Consider the following 22,085-nt stretch of genomic DNA (forward strand, 5'->3'; position numbering starts at 1 on the left):
GAATGGAGACTTAGGATGTGCAGAGCAGTAACATATTCGAAAATGGATGAACAATAATAAGTGCTTAAGTAAACTTCACTTTTTTCCAGTTAGTCAGTAGCCCAGCCATCTGAGAAACTTATTTTTAATAATATACAGAACATAATCTATATTACATGAACCACAAGCAAGGTTTGTCATCCCTTCCTCTTTCCTCCACACCACCCCAATTCACTTTAACGAAGAGAAAGCAAATGGAAAAAAACAATCAGTATAGAAATAAAACTCAGCCAAGGTGAACACAACATTAACTCTTTTAATTTTTGGTCCTTGGCCTGTCTTCCCAAGAGCTTGAACAAATAAGTCTCCAGAATGTGCCTGCTTTTTTGTTCAACTCTCTAGAGCCTTCAGGTAATTGGGAGTTTTCTTGTTGTTTGTTTGTTTTGTTTTTAATATTTGGTGCAAAGTTTATAGTTGTTTTCTCCGGAGGGGTCAGGTCTGGTAAGAGCTCGTTAAGGCATACCAAAGCAAAAATCATAATAATAAAGATAATAGCATAGCTACAGTGCTTCCTGTGTGCCAGCATTGTTCTACACGCTTTAGTTATATTAACTTGTTAGATTCTCCGAGCAACACTATGAGGGAGATACTATTATTTACCCCACTTTGTAAATGAGAAAACTGAGGCACAGAAAGGTTAAGCAGCTTTCCTAGGACTACCATGAACTGAAGTCAAGGAGTTTGCTCTAGAATCTGTGCACTTAAAGATCACTATGCACAGATCTTGAACTTCACCTTCTGCTCTTGCATTTATATAAAATGATCTTAAATGCAATTACTTGCCTGAAATTGGTGCCTCAATGTTTGATAAATGTACTTTTTAAAAGCTCATTTATGGTGCTTCAATGTTTAAAAAATGTATTTTTAAAAAACTCATTTACCAGTAAATTTAGCTAGTTGCTTCTTGATATATTGTTGAATACTCTCAGAGTACATGCTTTAAAAAGACAGCAGTTTTGGCGGCTGGCCCACTGGCATAGTGGTTAAGTTTGTGCGCTCCGCTTAGGCAGCCCCAGCATTCGCAGATTCGAAACCTGGGCATGGACCTACGCACTGCTCATCAACCCATGTGTGGCAGCACCCCACATACAAAATAGAGGAAGATGGGCACAGATATTAGCTCAGGGCTAATTTTCTTCAGCAAAAACAGGAGGATTGGCAAGAGATTTAGCTCAGAGCCAATCTTCCTCACCAAAAAAAAAAGGCAACGGTTTTATGAGAAGAATGGTACACCTGTTTAATAATACTCCACATTCTATAACTTCATTTTTCATAAAACCTGGACATGTCTGAGTCTGATGTAATATCTCTATTAATAATTAAGTCACAGTAGTATTTTGTACCTTTAATTACAAGACAGTGTATAATTTAGAATACTAAACGTTCTTAGGATTTCATATAAAACAATAAACTATTTTAGGAAGAAACATAAAAATCATTTTAAGAATATCTCTGGACATATTATGCATTGTCCTCCCAGCAAGTACTATTTTCTATTAGAATTCTAAAGAATAGCCTAATGAGATCAAATTGTTCCTTGGAGAAATACTTAAAAATGATTTTTATATTAATAGTTTTAATATTATTTCTACTTGTCTTAGAAATGATTATAGATGGCCACAGAAAATTCAAAGGAATGACAAGTTCCACATACCCAATTCCTTCCTCGTGCTAACACTATAATTACATATACTTCTATGATAATGCACATCAAATTGTATTATAATTGTTTGTCTATACCTGCATTAGACTGTGAACCCACTGATGAGAAAAATCACTTATCATTCATCTTTCTAACCACAGAGCCTTGTAAAATATATCTTATAAATGTTCAAAAAGTTTGTATTAAGTAAATGAATGATTAGAACTGAATGCTTTTATTCATAAGTAATATTTATAGTATTACATTCTGAATTTTATAGCTATTTAAAGCATCAATTATAATTTGAATTATAGTAAACTACCAACTACCTATAATATTGAGGGAAATATATGACATAAATTGAATGAATGATGCTAATCACAATCACCTAAATTATAAATTTCAACGTACTTCCTCACCAAAGAGCAGAATGTAAGGGGAAAATATTGGTTTAATTTTAGTTTTTTTTCTTGGTTCAAGCTACAATACTCTAACCAACAAGTGACCAATAGCCAAGTGGCCGTGAGCCAAAGTCAAAAAAGACAGAGTCCCACAGTTCCCTCAGAAACAACTAAACTGAAAGACAGAAAGGATAGTCACTGTTATAATTTTAAAATATCCTCTCCTAAATAGACTATACAAGTAAGCCACTTAATATACTCATGGCATTAAACAAAAGCAATGCCTTTTCAACAAATGATAATTTTTTAAAATATTATTTGAAAAAGTAAGAATTTTCAATAAACTTCATGGATTCCAAAACCAAAGCTCTTTCCACTATACTGGTACCTCTCACTTTGTATCTGTGCTCCTATGAAACAGAATCCTTAAATTAAACTAGACATTAAAAAAATAAAATTGTGGGACCGGCCCAGTGGTGTAGTGGTTAAGTTCACGTGCTCTGCTTCGGCGGCCCGGAGTTTGCCAGCTCTGATCCTAGGCACGGACCTACTCACCGCTCATCAAGCCATGCTGAGGCAGCGTCGCACATAGAGCAACTGAAAGGATGCACAACTATGACATACAACTATCTAATGGGGCTTTGGGGAGAAAAAAGGAAAAAACGAGGAAGATTGACAAGGAAGGTGTTGGAGGAAGATGCTAGTTCAGGGCCAATCTTCCTCAAAAAAAAAAAAAAACCTAAATACAATAAATAAAATTGTATGGGGAAAGTGTCCACGAAAAATGTTTGTGAATTAAAGAAAGTGTAATAAAATAAATAGCCAAAAGCACAGGATCACCTAAATTATTAAACTTTACTAACTAGAACACACACAGAAATAAGCAAATGCTATCATTGACTCTGAATTTTACCATAATTGTGTCATCATTAAACTGGCAGAACCACGTGCTAGAAACGGTTGGGATATTGAAGGAGAGGGGAAGGGGGGGCTGGACCAGCCAAGACAGAAGAGAAGGATGCTGCCAAGGCCGTCAAGGAAAGGGCAGCAGGGAATTAGTGACAATCTAACCAAGGGAGTATATAGGTACGAGAGAAAGAATAAGTGAAACAACAATAATAGCCACTGTTACATATACGCTAAATAGTCTACATACACCATCCTTTATTAATCACTAAACCTGACGGTAAAGACTCACCTTCCCTAAAGCCACAGAGCGAATACATGTTAGAGCTGGTACTCTAACAGTCCGCTAAGACCGCCCAGCCCTGCTTTCAGCCCTATGCTATCTCACCCCATGCTATCTCACCAGTGTGCAAAATAAATCTGAAGAGTGAGAAGAGATAGACAGAGGTGGATTCAGAAGCAGACAAGTTTTCCAGAACCACATAAAACTCGGGGGAGAACAGAAGGAATAACAGAAGCAGGGCGTGCATATACCGGAGCCCAGATCAAATTCAGCCAAAGGGACAGGTGCTGCTTCTGCAGTCACTGTCTCCTCCTTGTTTTACGTCTATTGTCACCACCCTCAGGACTTTAAAGGCTCCAGGAGCAGCTACTCAGATAAAGATAAACAGGTCTCGGCCTATTTAATATTGATACACTTTGAATAAGATAAAAGCTAAATGACGTTCAATGGAATTATACATATTCGATCTAGATCTCTGTCTTATCACACCTTTTTTTAATAAAACATAAAAAATCCCTTCAGATGAAACCTTCAGAATGCTTTTTGTACCACAAAAATATTACCTATTTTACTAACAGTCACAAAAAGCAACTCTATGGAATTGAAACTTCATAAATTAGTAATATTTTTTCCTGTTTCATCTTACATATCTCATTTTATCATCAATCGTTTTCATGATATGCTGTGGTACAAATGATGGTGGAAATTTCCTGCAGTTTTATGAAAAACATGCATTTAGTCAGTGGGACCCAAGAATACAAGCAAAATGGTACTTAGCCACACAAAAAAAGGCATGGCTCTAGATGGAAATTTTTTACTTTATGTTTGTATTGTCAAGTATGTTTGTATTGCTATGTGCATATGACAGCATTTTGGACATTAAATAGCATCAGTATTATTCAATCTATTGAATTATATAAAAAATTTAGGAAGAATTATTTTTAAAAAATCAAGGCTTCATAAAGAAAGTTAATTGTGAAAGAGTGGGGTAATCAGGTAATCCACAGGGTTCTATTGGATAAACGGTTTATTTGTAAGGAAAGAAATGATTTCATGAAAATGAGCATTAGCCTGCTGACACATTTCATCCTAGTAAAAGTAGATCTTTCTTTAAGCAAATCTACTGCATAAAATTTATTAAGTTGGAGATGACAACTTGCTTGACAAAAGGATTTGCCATAGAGTCCCATAATGAACTCAAAGGAGACATTATGAGGCACTACGAAAGAGGATATGGATATCTATGGAGTCCAAGAGATTTGATTCCTACAAGTGCCAGCAGCAACCATTGATCATGAGTAATCCAGACAAGCTATTTGGCCAGTTTGCAATATTATGATTAAGATGGTTGTTAAAGTGGAAAACTTCTATCCCTCTTGGTAAATAGTCATGGCCCCAAGTCCCAAGTGTTCCCCGACACTGACTACCCCAGGGCTCCTCTAGGACACCCCCGAATATTTCCAGGACCTTGCCTCTAGCATTATGGCTGAGGTCCACTCTGATTAATTGATGCCTGTCCCAAACTAGTTGTTAAATATTTGAATATCACCCCTGGGTATAATCAAAACTTCTCTGCAGTCTAAGAGAGAATCTTTCTTTCCCCAAAATATAGTATCCCTTTCAGCTATCTGACAATGTTTTCTTCCTAAACTTGTCTAAAAGTGAGATTCATGAAATGAATGAAATACCTTCTTTACCTGTAGCAGATTTTTCTCAATTTATATATTTTTTAATTAACGTCTTATGGCAGCTAAGCTGGGCTTTATAAAATGGTGTTCCACACATCACATAAATTACCACTTTATCTTTAACAGAAACTTCTAGATAAAGAACAACTCAAAATGTAATTCAGCTAAATAAAAATACTTGGAGGGTCCAGAAATTCTAACCAATAAATACCTTAAGAACAAAAATCTTAAAATAGTATTTCTAACATTTCTTTTGTTGTTGTTGTTGTTTTCTTTTTTTTTTTAGCTTTTTTTTTCCCCAACATTTCTTATATACGCAGAAAGTTTAGAGCTTCTCTAGTCCAACCGTATGATTTTTGGGAGATAAAACATCTTTTCAAAGGTGTTAAATTTAGAAAAAGCAGCTTAGCAATATAAAAATTAAATTTATGACAATTTGGCAGTAGGTTGGTATCTACAAAGATAAGGGAAATGACAATACACATTTTCCTAGATGCTCCTGCAAAAGAAAAATGACTTTTCTTTGTAAAGACAGATTTGACTTTCAAAATTGATATGCATCAGTGATGTTTAAAAATCAGGAGGGGTTATTCCAGGTAGAAATAAAACTAGTTGAATTGAAAAATGTTTTACTCCTCTTAAATTTAAGCCTACTCTAAAAAGAAGAGAAATTTTAAAAGAAACCTTATATAGTTTAATAAAGTAATTTCAAACTTTGTTGTAACCACAAATGAACTTGAAAAATATAATATATTTGGATCTTTTGTATCCAAAGCTTTAAATCTATATCAAATAAAAATCACTAAAGTTTCTCCTCCATACTTAGTAGTAAACCATTAAAATTTTAAATTAATTTAGAATTAATGCACAAATGAGTTAAACTCCTAAGCTGTGTGATACTAAAATTTTAAAAACTACAAGGCTAATGAAAATACATTACGTCATAATTGATCACTCCTTTTCTGTGGAACTGTGTCTTATCATTTTCTCATCTTGTTACTTATCCAGACCAGAACAATGTTTAACAACAATAACAGCAACAGACAGACCAATAATAGCAAAAGAAAACTTTCAGTTTCATTCCTGGAAATAGTATAGTTTATTAAACCATACACTGCAGTAATTATAGTACCAAAAAATAAAAACAGGAAACAAAAATTTGACCATTCATCTTCCTGCTTAATTATAAACTTTAATGAATTGGCTAAGAATGGGTAGTGGCCCAGAAATCAGTCACAGCAAGTAATAGCATGGAAAATAATTTAAATTACCAAATAAGCTTTCAAAGAAAAATGTCATTAGGAGACAGATTAAGAATTTCAATTTTCAGAAGAAAATGATTAGCTGGTTACAAAATTACAGTTGACTAAAGCTGTATCACCATAATTTTGTTACTTAAAATATATGAGTGCCATGAAATTTTACTTGCCATAAAGAAGCTTAGAACATAGTCACATGGTTAGAGGCATTTGAAAATGAAATAAAGATTAATGACAAATAGTCAAACATAAAGCAATTAATAAAAAAAACAATAACAGCTCTGAAAATGTAAGAAAACACACAAATGCTCAAAGAAAGACTCTGTTTTAAACCGCAGACATAAGCATGAGGTTCAGTGACACAGATCCCTTTGAGGTTTTTTTTTTTTTTTTTAAGTTCTTTAAGACATCATAGGTCTGCTGGAGAAAGCAAAAAGTCAAACAAGGAAACCACAAGTAAAAGGCATTGACTTACTTCAGCAAGAAGAAAATCTCCAATACCTGTGAATTAAATCATTCATAAAGTAGCTGAGTTCATTAAAATACTGGAAGCCTACATAAATTAAGTACTTGCCCCTTCTGACTTCTCCACTGTGTTAGCCAGCATCTCCTGCAGGGCCCGGACGGAGAGGGACTGTTCCAGCACAAAGGTGCAGATGGAGAGGTCTGGGGGGACATTCTGTGAAGAAAAAAGGAAAGCCATCATTGTCATTATCATCATCATCATCAAGTGTCCAGACCCAATTTACCTTATTATATTTCAGTTACTTTCATAGTAAAAGTAAGAGTACTTGTCAATTCTATAATATGAGCTCCTAAACCATCAAAATACATTGTCTATACTGCTCACACAATCTATTTTTCAATTTATGGATAACAATAGCTACCGTTTATCAAGTGCCTACTCTGATAGGCACTGCACTCAGAGCTTTATGAAGAACTCCTATGGTTGTCTATGGTAAGGATTATTACTATCATTGTGTGGACAAGAAAACAGAGAAGGTAGGTCACTTTTCCAAAGTCACAGTCACTAAAATTTTTAAGCCAGGGTTAAAAAGCCAGATATCTTTGACCTACCAAGCAGTCAGTTGATAAAAAAATAAAAAGGACAGAAAAATACTTGCCTCAAATTAATATTGAAGTTAAGCAAATATAAATTTGAATTGGTACAAAATATGCACACGAGCTTCTCCTTATCCACAAAGATAAGAATTACTTTGTTTTACTCAAGTTGGTATCGTATTTGGCCTCTAAGTTGGGATACAGTAATTTGATTTCTGCTCTGCGCATGTGTATTACTTTATTTTCTCATTCTTTTCCCCTTCTCTTTCCTTCCCTTAAACTTTCACTTCAATCAATAACATCATAAATTCTGAGAATCCCAGAAGGTAACCACCAAGGAGGCGAAGGACACAGGATAAGAAAGGATTGGCGAGTCAGAGAGAACTCTCTCCATCAGGAACAAATACATTATCATCCATGTATGCTTTTGCTTTTGAAAAGCATGATCCAGTAGGCCATCCAGTTGGGTATGGGAAGATGCTCAAAAGAGGATTTTCATAATAGAAGAACATTATAAACACATTAAGCACAAAATGCAAGTGAGAGCATGTCTTCTTCATAAAAAGAACATTAGGAGGATAAATTTGATAACCTGATGCAATGCATCAAAATTACAGTCTAAAATGTCTAAGTATTTATTAAATTCAACCACTACCATTAGAATGATTCTTATCAGCAGAGAAGAATTCTTTATGGTTTCAAGGAAAGATTAAGTACCAGGGTTCCAGAATTAAAGTTAAAATTATTTTATGGATGAAAGAAGCATATAATCAGGCAACTAAGCTTACTCATACCCCACAAACCTTCCCGGTACCCATGTTTTGTTTTGTTTTGCTTTGTTTTTTTCATGAACTTTCCTTCTCTGGATTCCTCTAGCCTCATATCATGGACTTCTGTGCCGCCAGCCCAATTTCTTTCCATTTCTCCTTAGACTATCTCAGCCAGCAGTCAAAGGAACCTCTCCAATCTGAGTATAGCTACTGCTTTTATACTGTGTAGTCAGTCAAACAAGGGCTTTATTTCCAAAATTCTCAGATAAAAGACTAAGAACCTAGGAAAGAGATTCACTTCTATTGTGAAATTTAGGAATAAATGCTTTTAAATTTAATTTTCTCAGTTCTAACTACAGTAATTACAATTTCTCAGATCAAGACAAATGCTACTAAAAAAATCTGCTAATGAAAGTATTTATTTCATTCATATCCATTTAAAATGTGAGGGTTTGGAAGATATACTCTGACAAATAGTGCTGGCAGGGAACTGTTATTAAATGGTGTGCTAGTGAACCAATTCTCAAAAAGAAAAGGCTTGATTTGTAGTGTGTGCCCATTTCTGTGGTGTAAATACTCCAATGATTGCTAATTTCAAAGTATCGAAGTTTACAAATCTGCTCATGAAATTCCTCCATATCTAACAATTGGCTCTCAGGAGTCTATAAGAGCCATTTCCAGCACACCACTGGGCTGATTTTAGACCAATATTCATAACTGCTTTAGAATCAGTTTATTATAATAGTTAAGAGCTTGGATTCTACAAACAGATCACCTAAGCAAGAATCTTGGCCTCACTACCTACTACTTTCATTTCCTTCCCTGAAAAATGAGATGAAAGTTATACCATCCTCAAATGTTTGTGGTGAAAAATAAAGAAGATGATATAAGTAAAGAGCATATCACAGTGTCAAGAAGATAATAAGAACACAGAATCAGTGAGCCACTATCATTAGTTAGCTTTGCATATGGTCATTTCTCTCCATTTGTGGCATGCATGAAGCACTACTCACTTCTCAAAATTGGTTCTTAAAGATTTTTTTATTTATTCATTTTTTTCCCCCCAAAGCCCCAGCAGATAGTTGTATGTCATAGGTTCACATCCTTCTAGTTGCTTTACGTGGGACTCGGCCTCGCGCTGGACGGAGAAGTGGTGCCTTGGGGCGCGCCCGGGATCCGAACCCAGGCCGCCAGCATCAGAGCGCGCGCACTTAACCGCTAAGCCACAGAGCCGGCCCTCAAAATTGGTTCTTAAATGGAGTCTATTTTGGAGAAATAGTGTTTGAAAACACAAGTCAATAATTATGCACCTGTTCATAACATCCAAAATGTCACTTTCTGGTAACACTTACAAACATTTACATAGTGGGTGTATTTAAATTATTTTATGCTTCCCTTTCATCAAAATGTTAAAGTATGGATCGCTATAATATCTTACATTTATTTTCAAGATCCTTGAAAACCACATGGATTTGAAATGAATTAATCCTGCCAAATAATTTCATTGTGCCACAGAGTAACATGCCTGTTACAGATCTTTCTCCAGATAGTGGGAGTTAGCAGGAATAAATGAACAGACAATCCACAAAGGCAATTCTCTGTCTCTTAGAGAAACAAGTTGTCTCTCAACCCATTTATTTTGACCTATCTTGATCCTCTCTCTCTTTGCCCCCCTCCACACCTCAAAACACACATAAATGTAATAGAAGAGCTGAGACAGTAAAAAAAAAAAAAAAAAAATGGTGCTTACTCCTTTCTGGAAAACTTGAAACAATACAAATCAGAGCTTTGTAATAGTATCTGTTTGTTTTGCTCTAAAAAAAACATGGTCTGGTTATTTTAGGCAACAGAATCATGACCATAACTTGTTACCTTTTGAAGCCAACTGCTAAAAATATTCCTTAATTTAGATGTATATTTCTTCAAATAACCTTGAAATTTTTATAACTATACCATACTGTAACATTTATGTTAAGCTTTGGTTCCCACTTCCCAAAAATTAAGTTGAGCCACTGGAAAATAAAGGGTCTCATTCATTAATCAAAGACCAACTAAATAGCCCCAAAATGGAAACCAAAATGACTCCGAACACCAAGCACAACAAAGAAAGTATAGCATTCTATAAACATCTGTAGTGGGAGCTCCTTGCAAGTTATCTTTTCCTTAGTATTAATTTTTTTCACTCAAGTCTTACTACTGAGAAACTTAATTTTTAGAACTTCAGTTTGAAAGAACTTTGCTTGCTCTTAGAATGAGTGCGCTCTCAAATCATAAAAGGAACCCTTAGGTAGTATGCTTTCCATTATAAGTGCTTCAAAATGGAACACATTCAAACATAAAACTAAGAACCTCAGCACAGTGTGGACAACTGTCTGTCTCTTACACATTACTCATAACATTTCTTTTTCATGCAAAATAAAATAAGACAAAGTGTTTCAGTCTGTCTAAATGCCATCTAGGCTGCCCAGAATGGTACCCAAAGCAGGCAGGCAGGAGGTTAAATAATGCTTTTTACATGGAGACAACAGTTTTATCAGAATACGTGCACTTTGGCCAAGGTATCAAACCTTAAGCCAGCAGTATGGCTGTGTGCCTTTTCTTTTTTCAAAAATACAAACTGGTCACCGTTCTCCTCTGCCTAACAAACATTACCTAATCTTAGGGAGAAAAAATTTTCAAGAATAACCACAACCCAGCATCTGGCTTTGTTGGCACTGGAGAGTCTATGTGAAATCAATCAGATTTCCAACTGAAGTCTTCATCAAACCATTTGGCTTCCACAGATGTATGTGCCTAACTCACTCAAAAACCCATTCAAACATGTCATTACCTTAACTGAACTGCAGCAAGTAATTTGGGACTATATAAGCCACAGTCGATCATCTCTCTTATTATCACTGTGTAAAAACTGCATACTAACAAACTCCTCCATTTTAACATCCTGATGCCTTTGCTCGTATTTTTTTCTCCCTCAGCCTGAAAAATCCATATCCAGGTCTCTACCTATATTTCGTATTTTAAAATAACACATAAATAAAATCACATATAAAAGCATTTTCCTTTTCGACAATTCAAACAGTCCTAAAAAACTGAAAATTCTCTCTTTCCAAATTTAATTATACTCACTCTCCCTCCCAGGCATAATCACATGGGAGTTTGATGAGCTTTTGGGTGTGCATCTTGGTTCTATGCATTTACATGCATATGTATTCTCACATAGAAGCATCCAGATGGGCTTTTCCCACTAATGGGCTCACTTTGTACAGATTACATTTTTTAATTTACTAATATATCTTGGAGATCATTGTTAGTAGATATATATCTACTTCATTCTTCACGACTGCTAGAGAATCTAGATATACCATATTCCTCCTGAAGGCGGGTCACATTTTCTGCCATGCAACATTGTTATTCAGTTTGAACCCTTACCCTCCCACCCCACCACTATCAGCCTAATACGGTAAATTACAAAAGAAAGTGCTCAATGTGTGTTGAATTGACCTCAGACTACGACTTCATCTATTTCTGGAAAAGTAAACGGACGTGCATATAAGGACATAGGTAGTTACAGTCCTAATGATTACTTTTGTTTTTGTTTTAGTAATCCTAGTTTTCTAATGGGAAGACAAGTTAATTTACCTTTTTACATCGCCTTTCCACTGTGCTCCAGATAACCTTGGGGGTAACACAGAGATATCTCTAAATGTCTTTTGAAAAGTAATGAGATATTAAATCTTGATAGTTTGACAGCATAAGGAAATGGGCAGGTCACTGCTCCAAAGGACATGAGATTGAGGTTCAGTGCATAACTAGCCCAGGGACTGCAGGTAAATCAGTCTGAGCTTCCCATCCGTTCAGTGGCAAAATACTCATCATACTGCAAAGACTTGTTCTGAGGTTCAAATAAGAAAATCAATGCATTACAAACCGGAAAATGCCAATAAAATATAATTTTATCTCCCTAATTTAAGAAAAAACCTAAATCAGATTGAAAGCTCAGAACTGCAGAGAACTGTGAAGATGGTGTACTTTAGAATGGAGCAGATGGTCTGAAATGGAGGCAGATTTGTTTTTGCTCAGCCACCCATCTGCTGAGTGGCCTTTGGCAAGGCACTATCACCACTGAGGGTCAACTTCTCCACAAACTATGGAGATATCAAACTATATCTTCTCCAAAAGTTGTTGTTGTTGTTTTGTAAGTTGCCAACTGTAGACATGAACCAAGCAAAATTTCACCTACCAGATGGGGAATAATAACCTTTAAAATGTTTATATATTCTCCTATTCCAATAAAATCATGGTGTTGTGTCCCATTGACTTATATGAAATACTGTGGAAAAGAAATATCCAGCAGGATATAAGGAAAATCTCAGTTCAATTTTTCCTCTTTATATTTCTCCAAAACCCCAATCATAACATTTCACCATATTCCAGCCTGGAATTGTGGTTATTACCAGACTTCCACACTTCTCCATGGGAAATCATAGTTCTGAGTAGTTTTTCTTGTCATATTCTTTTTCCTTTCATCCCACTTTGCACCAAAGGTTAACATGAGATTGACTTAGAGAAGGAAATATTTACCCTGTGTCAATTAATTCTTTCAAATCGGCTTTTTGAGAGACAAGGCTAAATGTGATAGTAACAAATGAAACTGATGTGGCTGATTTCCCCAGGTCCAGAGCCTTTTAATCTCTTCAGAAAAACTCAAATCATTCCACTTGGCATTCTTGACAACGTTGGTCTAGGTGAGAGGATCTATCAGCAGGTTTAAACAAGTACTAATTAGCAGTATATTACCACTATAAAGAGCCACAGCTCTGCCAATTGAGCAGTTAATTATGAAAATCCCTAGTGAATGGGCAAGGTTTCATACGATTTGCTCAGTATTCATTTTGCTCCTTAGCATAGATCTTTTGTAATACAGTGTCCTTTAAACATAATATTAAGAAGATATGCCAATCTATCTTATTTTTACAATTATTTTAACATTTAAATGACTCAAGTGTGTCATTGCAAATCGAGAAGTACACACACCAGTTTGACACTGCATCCCGCATTGCCTCTCTCATTCTAATATCACAATAGGAATATTGTCTCGGGTCAAATCTGTTCACATACCTCTTGAATGAGTGTTATTGTTGGTGAGAACACAAGTAAATGATATTTTGAAAGCAAAACACTCAAAGGGAAACCCTAGAGGAGAGACTTCTGCTATGAATTAAGCCTCAAGGGAATATGCAGGTACCTTAAAAATCACATAAAATCATCCAACAGTTCACTCCTGTTTCCAAACACTGCTAAGTCAAACCCATCTATACGTCACAATCTTGATACAAGGCTTAATAAACCAACTCTCCAGACTCTAGGTAATGGTGCATTTACCTAGTTTGCATTTAAAACAATTTCTAGTCAGACAAGTATATAACAATGATATAAGTTGGGCTCCAAGTTAAGAAATCTACTGTTTATAAAAACTATGGAATCTCACCACTAAATTCAAAGAATTTAGAGCTATTTGAGTAAATATATGAGTAAATGGATGAATAAAAAACCCACAAAAACAAATAAATTAGTGGAAATATTGGAATCACTGCTATAGTTCAAGTAGCCACAAATGACTCTGGAGCAAAGTTTTACACAAGAAAGATTTTTTTAAGAATTAGCAAAATACATACATGTTCATTACGGATGTTGTAAGCAACTGGCATTGTCATGATAACAAGTAAACAATGATAACTAAGACAAAAATAGTGTATGGCCCAAGTATTTGTTGAATATGAGAATCAGTGACATCTCAGCCTTGCTTCCTGCAAGATCCCAGTAAACCCCAGACAGTGATCAAACTTGGTAGATCCTCCAGTGAAAATTTCTGACGATCAACAGTGTTGTCTCCAGGGAGTTTTGTGAAAAGGAGATTCAGGTACAATCTAATCATAGGTCACTCCCTAAAAGTATCTGAGACAAAAATAATTTTTACTGTAACCAGGTCAACCTAATCATCTGCATATGACCTTTGCCACAATAGCCATAATCCCTTGTCTCAAAATCTGCTTTAAAAGGGGGGAACAATTCATACAAACTTGTAGATGAGGGCAACCAACAGATTCTGACTTACCTAGAGCTCCAAACAAAGTCAAAAGGAGAAGAAAAAGTTAAAACAAGAAATTATGGCTTCTAAATCAAGTTATGTAGGCAATAAGATGATGTCTTCAAATTTAATTAACTATGTAACACACTGCAGATTTATTCAAGCATAACCATACAGAACACCACCCATCTCACTCTTTGCATGTATCTCATTCTGTGAAAATGAGTTGGACAATTTAATCTAAATTAATTTAAAATGGCAAGAGCTAAATTAATTACTCAGTACCAGTCAGACCAAATCAAGCTGGAATGAACTCAGCAACGTCACTTGGAACCTCAAAACTGGAACTCCAAATAGACTCAGATGGAGACATTTAACATCTTGGAATTCTTACTAAAATTTTTGTTAGCAGGGAATTTTTACACAGTTTCAAGAATGGAAAAAATAACCATGTAGACACATGTAAATAATAATGGCTATATCACTTTTTAAGAGTCCTCTTTATGCTAGGTCCTAATCCTCATCACAACCCTAAAAGATAAGTATTATTGTCCCCACTTTAGAAATGAGTAAACGGAGTGGAAAATTAAATGACTTAATCGAAGCCAGAAATATTAAGAGGTGTATCTACTTAGCCTAAAACCCATACCAGATTGTCTCCTTCAAGGTAATATCAGCCTGGTTCTCTTTTTTTTTTTCTTTTTCTTTTCCTGTCCATTTGTGGTAGCAGTTAGGATTGATAAATTAAGCCTAAATGTGACAGTGTGCATGCTCTAAAAGAGCTCACATGAATACCCACAGTCATGAATACCCCAAACTCCATGACTGTGACTTGAGGGACATTTTAGAAGCCCATAGCCTGGTATGAGCCACTCGGAGAATCTATTAGCAGGAGCAAAAGTGTAGTAAGTCATTAAAACAGTGATCCTTTCTAGATGGATGCCTTGTGGGTACATATGGATATAGAAATCTTTCCCTCGTTGTCTGAAGGTGAGAGTCACCACTTCACTGGGAGATACAATATTTTCTGGTTGAAGAATCTTGATGAGAGAGGTGTACAGTGGAATTAGAAAACTAAGGCAGGGTAGATACTTCAGGTATGTTATATACAACTGAAACTGAAGCTGTATTTCTGAGACTTAACTCTGACATAATGTTAGGTGATCTGGACATACTCCAGAGTCCTATTCATCCATATAAACTATAAACATATAGCTGAAGATAACAGAATACAAATACAGTTTGGGTAAACAAAAATTCCATCTCACCTAACATATAATTTGGCTCAAAAGGGGGCTATAGATAACACAAAGAAATCAAAGGATAATTTTAGGAAGATAACTCTAGCAGCTGGGGACATGATGAAGTAGAGCCACAGTGTGACACTTTTTTTACATTCAAGGATCAATTCAGGAAAGATAAAAAGGTTTATGAGCTACATTTTTTTTCCATTAGCCTATTTTTTTATTGATGTTTTAATAGTTTATAACATTGTGAAATTTTGGGTTGTACATTCTTGTTTGTCCATCACCATAAATATGTCTCCCTTCACCCCTTGTGCCCACCCCCTCACCCCCACTGCCCCTGGTAACCACAATACAGTTTTCTCTGTCCGTGTGTTGGTTTATATTCCACATGTGAGTGAGATCATACAGTGTTTGTCTTTCTCTTTCTGGCTTATTTCACTTAACATAATACCCTCCAGGCCCATACATGTTGTTGCAAATGGGACGATTTTATCTTTCTTTATGGCTGAGTAGCATTCCATTGTATATATATACCACATCTTCTTGATCCAATCATCAGTCGAGGGACATTTAGGTTGCTTCCACTTCTTGGCTATAGTGAATAATGCTGCAATGAACATAGGGGTGCATAAGCCTCTTTGGATTGTTGATTTCAGGTTCGTTGGATAGATTCCCAGTAGTGGGATAGCTGGATCATAGGGTATATCTATTTTTAATTTTTTGAGGAATCTCCATACCGTTTTCCATAGAGGCTGCACCAGTTTGTATTCCCACCAGCTGTGTATGAGGGTTCCTGTTTCTCCACATCCTCTCCAACATTTGTTGTTTTTTGTCTTGGTGATTATAGCCATTCTAACGGGCGTGAGGTGTTATCTTAGTGTTGTTTGATTTGTATTTCCCAGATGATTAGTGATGTTGAACATCTTTTCATGTGCCTATTGGCCATCTGTATGTCTTCTTTGGAGGAGTGTCTGTTCATTTATTCTGCCCATTTTTTGATCAGGTTGTTTTTATGCTGTTCAGTTGTATGAACTCTTTATATATTATGGAGATTAACCTCTTGTCAGATATATGTTTTGCAAATATTTTCTCCCAGCTGGTTGGTTGTCTGTTCATCTTGATTCTGGTTTCATTTGTCTTGTAGAAGCTCTTTAATCTGATAAGGTCCCACTTGCTTATTTTTTTTTTAGTTTCCCTAGTCTGGGTAGGCACGTCATCTGAAAAGATTCCTTTATGACCAATGTCAAATAGTGTGTTGCCTATATTTTCTTCTATGAGTTTTCTAGTTTCAGGTCTCACTTTCAGGTCTTTGATCCATTTTGAGCCAATCCTTGTGAATGGTGATAGCAGATGGTCCACTTTCATTCTTTTGCATGTGGCTCTCCAGTTTTCTCAACACCATTTATTGAAGAGACTTTCCTTTCTCCATTGTATGTTCTTAGCTCCTTTGTCAAAAATTAGCTGTCCGTCTATGTATGGTTTTATTTCTGGGCTTTTAATTCTGTCCCATTGATCTGTGTTTCTGTTTTTGTATCAGTACCATGCTGTTTTGATTACTATTGCTTTGTAGTATGTTTTGAAGTCAGGGATTGTGATGCCTCCAGCTTTGTTCTTTTTTCTTACGATTGCTTTAGCTATTCGGGGTCATTTGTTGCCCCATATGAATTTTAGTATTCTTTCTTCTATTTCTGTGAAGAATGTCATTGGGATTCTGATTGGGATTTCATTGAATCTGTAGATTGCTTAAGGTAATATACACATTTTAACTATGTTTATTCTTCCAATCCATGTGCATGGGATGTCTTTCCATTTCTTTATGTCATCATCGATTTCTTTCAATAATGTCTTGTAGTTTTCATTGTATAGGTCTTTCACCTCCTTGGTAAGATTTATTCCTAGATATTTTATTCTTTTTGATGCAATTGTAAATGGTATTATCTTTCTGAGCTCTCTTTCTGTTAGTTTGTTATTAGCATACAGAAATGCAACTGATTTTTATAGATTGATTTTGTACCCTGTGACTTTGCTGTAGTTGTTGATTACTTCTAATAGTTTTCCAATGGATTCTTTAGGGTTTTCTATATATAAAATCATGTCGTCTGCAAACAGTGAGAGTTTCACTTCTTTGTTGCCTATTTGGATTCCTTTTATTCCTTTTTCTTGCCTAATTGCTCTGGCCAAAACCTCCAGTACTATGTTGAATAGGAGTGGTGAGAGTGGGCAGCCCTGCCTCGTTCTTGTTCTCAGAGGAATGGCTTTCAGTCTTTCCCCGTTGAGTATGATGTTGGCTGTGGGTTTGTCACAAACAGCCTTTATTATGTTGAGGTACTTTCCTTCTATACCCATTTTGTTGAGAGTTTTTATCATAAATGGATGTTGATAGTATCTTGTCAAATGCCTACTCTGCATCTATTGAGATGACCGTGTCGTTTTTATTCTTTGTTTTGTTGATGTGGCGTATCACGTTGATTGATTTGCGGATGTTGAACCATCCCTGCGTCCCTGGTGTAAATCCTACTTGATCATGGTGTATAATCTTTTTAATGTATTGCTGTATTTGGTTTGCCAATATTTGTTGAGGATTTTTGCATCTATGTTCATCAGCGATATTGGCCTGTAATTTTCCTTCTTTGTATTGTCTTTGTCTGGCTTTGGTATCAGGGTGATGTTGGCCTCATAGAATGAGTTAGGAAGTGTTCCATCTTCCTCTATTTTTTGGAATAGTTTGAGAACGATGGGTATCAAATCTTCTTTGAATGTTTGGTAAAATTCACAGGAGAAGCCATCTGGTCCTGGACTTTTAGTTTTTGGGAGGTTTTTGATTACTATTTCAATCTCTTTACTTGTGATTGGTCTATTCAGATTCTCCATTTCTTCTTGGTTCAGTTTTGGGAGGTTGTTTGAATCTAAGAATTTATCCATTTCGTCTAGATTGTCCAATTTGTTGGCATATAATTTCTCATAGTATTCTCTTATAATCCTTTGTATTTCCGTGGTATCCATTGTAATTTCTCCTCTTTCATTTCTAATTTTATTTATTTGAGCCTTTTCTCTTTTTTTCTTAGTAAGTCTGGGTAAGGGTATGAGCTACATTTTTTAAAGAAATTATAAAGGGACTTCCCCTTATGGCCAAGTCAGGAGGTTGGCAAGTCTTCTCCCAAAAAGCAAGCAGGATAAAATTGACAAAAATAAGCTTTCAGAGCTGTGGAGCTTAACCAAAGGCATAAAAAAAATATGACAAAATTTTACGCTTGAAAACTTCTGAACTTTAGGAAAAAACAGTAAGAGTCTGTGGTGTTACTTCCCAAGGCTGCACCCATCTCCCCTCAGCTCAGCAAATGTGGAGGTTCTACCAGAGTGTGGCGTGAGATAGGCTGTGAGGACCAAAAGCTGTGCCACCTCATTAAGAGGGCCCATTCAATTTGGAGCAGATGTCATGGACACCGCATTGGCTGTGAAAGTGACACTTTCCTGGGAGACGCAACAGCTCTTCTAAGCTGACTCAGTATATTCCTGACTGAAGTTGCAAGCATGCAGAGTAGTCCCAAGCTATTGACACACTTCTGGTTAACCCTGAAGTAGCACGTGCACAAGAGAGACAAAAAGGACCCAGTAGAAAGTAAATCTGGGGCAGATTTCAAATGACCTGAACTTCTCATGCACTTCTCTACCCACACACAGGTCCATTTGCAGAGGACAGAAGCCTTACTGCTCGGAGGATCTGAGTGCAACCTCTGTGCAATCATTCCCTTAACTCTGAACAATGCAGAAACAGGGTAACCTCTAGGAAGCCAGGCTAAAATAAAAACAGGAATAAAAAAAATTGGAGCAGTGATATCCGTGGCAACACATCACAGGGAAGACATATTTCACAGATTTAGCCCAGGTAAGTTAATAAACAAACAAAATCAGCAACAAAAACCTTCAGGGGGGGAGTATCAGAATTTAGACCTCCTCCAATATGTTACCTAAAAACTCCAGTTTTAACAACAACAAAAAAAAGACACAGGCAAAAAACTAAAAAAAGCCAAGAAAGTGTAACCTATACTGAGGGGAAAATATAGTCAACAGAGACTGTCCCTGAGTGTCCCGAGATGTTAGACTTAGCAGACAAAGGTTTCAAAGCAACTTTTAAACACAGAAATATATTTAAAGAACTAAAGAAAACCATTTTTAAAGGAAAATACGATAATAATGAATCAATAAATAGAAATTCTCAATAAGGATATGGGAATTACACAAAGAGAACCAAATGGAAATTCTAGATTTTAGTATAATAACTGAAATGATAAATATACTAGATGGGCTCAACAGCAGATTTGAGATGAAAGGAGAAAGAATCAATGAACTTAAAGATCAATCAATAGAAATTATTTAATCAGAAGTACACAGAGAAAAAGACATGGAAAAAAATTAACTGAGCCTCAAAAACCTGTGGAATGATATCAACTGTATGAATATAAATGTAATGGTAGTCCTAGAAGTACAGGAGAGAAAGAAAAGACCAAAAAATATATTTGAAGAAATAATGACCAAAAACTTCCAAAATTTGATGAAAAACATTACTTTACACATCCAAGCACAATGAATCCCAAGTAGAATAACTACAAAGAGATGCACACCTAGACACATCATAGTAAAACTGTTGAGAGTCAAAGACGAAAAAGAAAATATTTAAAGCATCAAAAGAAAAAATTACTCTCTACATACAATGGAGCATCAATATTATTGATGGCTGACTTCTCAGATGAAACAAGGGAGAAGAGAAGGCAGTTGGATGACATATTCAAAGAGCTGAAAGAAAAAACTGTTAACAAAGAATTCAATATCCAACTAACTATTATTCAAACACGGAGTAAAATTAAGACATTCCAAGACAACAAAACAAGGAGGCGAATTTATTGCTACTACAGCTACCTTACAAGAAATGGTAAGGAAGTCCTTCAGGAGCTTTCTTAAAATCCAAAGGAAGAAATGAAAAGCACCAGAAATGGAAAATACGTGAATTAAAATAAAAGATTATAGAAATATGTTCTCATTTTATCTCCTAACTTCTTTAAAAGATATAAGATTGTAGGAACTGGAAAAAGAAGAAAAAATTAAGCCCAACGTTAGCAGAAAGAAGGAAATAACAAAGATCAGAGCAGAAATAAATGAAATAGAGGCTAAAAAGACATAGAAATGATCAATGAAACTAATGTATGAAGGAATAAACAAAATAGACAAATCCTCAGCTAGGCTAACGAAGAAAAAAGAGAGAGGACACAAATAAATAAAATTATAAATGAAAGAGGAGATGTTACAACTGATCACACAAATAGAAAGGATCATAAGAGGCTCCTATTAACAGTTATACTCCAACAAATTGGACAACCAAGAAGAAATGGATAAATTCCTAGAAAGATACAACCTATCAAGACTGAATCATGAAGAAATTAAAAATCAGAACAAATCAATTACTTGTAAGGAGATTGAATCAGTAATCAAAAACCTCCCAATAAAGAAAATTCCGGGACCAGATGGCTTAACTGGTAAATTCTACCAAGCATTTAAGGAAGAACTAACATCAACCCTCTCAAACTCTTCCATAGAAGGATCACTTCTGTACTCATTTTTTCAGGCCAGCATTACCCTGATACCAAAACCAGAGAAAGACACCTTAAAAAAAAGGAAATTATAGGCCAATATCCCTGATGAACATAAATGCAAAAATCCTCAACAAAATATTAGCAAACTATATTCAACAATATATTAAAAATATCATACACCATGATCAAGAGGGATTTATTACAGAGATGTAAGGATGGTTCAACATCCACAAATCAATCAAGGTGATAACACTACATTTACTAACAAAATGTAGAATAAAAATCATATGATCATCTCAATAGAGGCATAAAAAGCATCTGACAAAATTCAACATCCTTTCATGATAAAAACAGAGTGTAAAGGAAAGGTACCTCAACATAATAAAAGCCATATATGACAAGCCCACAGGTAACATCCTGCTCAATGGTGAAGCACTGAAAGCTCTTCCTTTAAAATCAGAAACAAGACAAGAACGCTCACTCTCACCACTTTTATTCAACATAGTACTGGAAGTCCTAACCAGAGTAATTAGGAAAGAAAAATAAATAAATAAAAGGCATCCAAATCCAAAAAAAAAAAAAAGAAGCAAAATTGTCTCTATTTGCAGATGAGACGATATTATATTTGGAAAACCCTAAAGACTTCACCAAAAATCTGTTAGAAGTAATAAACAAATTCAGTAACGTTGCAGGATACAATTTCAACGTACAAAAATCAGTTGCGTTTCTGTACACTAACAACAAACTATCAGAAAGAGAAATTAAGAAAACAATCCCATTTACAACTGTATCGAAAAGAATAAAACACTTAAGAATAAATTTAACCAAGAAGGTGAAAGATCTGTACATTGAAAACTATAAGACATTGATGAAAGAAATTGAAGACGACATTAAATGGAAAGATATTCCGTGCTCGTAGATTAGAAAAAATATATCATTAAAATGTCTATAGTACCTAAAATGATCTACAGATTCAATGCAATCCCTATCCAAATCCCAATGGTATTTTTCACAGAAATGTAACAAAGAACCCTAAAATCTGTATCGAACCACAAAAGACCCCATTAGCCAAAGCAATCTTGAGAAAGAACAAAGCTGGAGGCCTCAAGCTT

General features: G+C 35.4%; 1 protein-coding gene across 1 annotated transcript in view; it reads right to left on the reverse strand.

Moving 5' to 3' along the window:
• RYR2 (ryanodine receptor 2) overlaps positions 1–22,085 on the reverse strand; it is a 694,605-nt gene that overhangs the window by 453,670 nt on the left and 218,850 nt on the right. The window contains exon 3 of the mRNA XM_087431907.1: positions 6,793–6,897. Coding sequence (XP_087288033.1) covers positions 6,793–6,897 — 105 coding nt within the window. The remainder of the gene's footprint in view (positions 1–6,792; positions 6,898–22,085) is intronic.

Source organism: Ceratotherium simum, chromosome 6 (assembly GCF_057802395.1).
Source record: "Ceratotherium simum simum isolate JZ-2026a chromosome 6, ASM5780239v1, whole genome shotgun sequence".
In the NCBI taxonomy this organism is placed as follows: domain Eukaryota; kingdom Metazoa; phylum Chordata; class Mammalia; order Perissodactyla; family Rhinocerotidae; genus Ceratotherium; species Ceratotherium simum.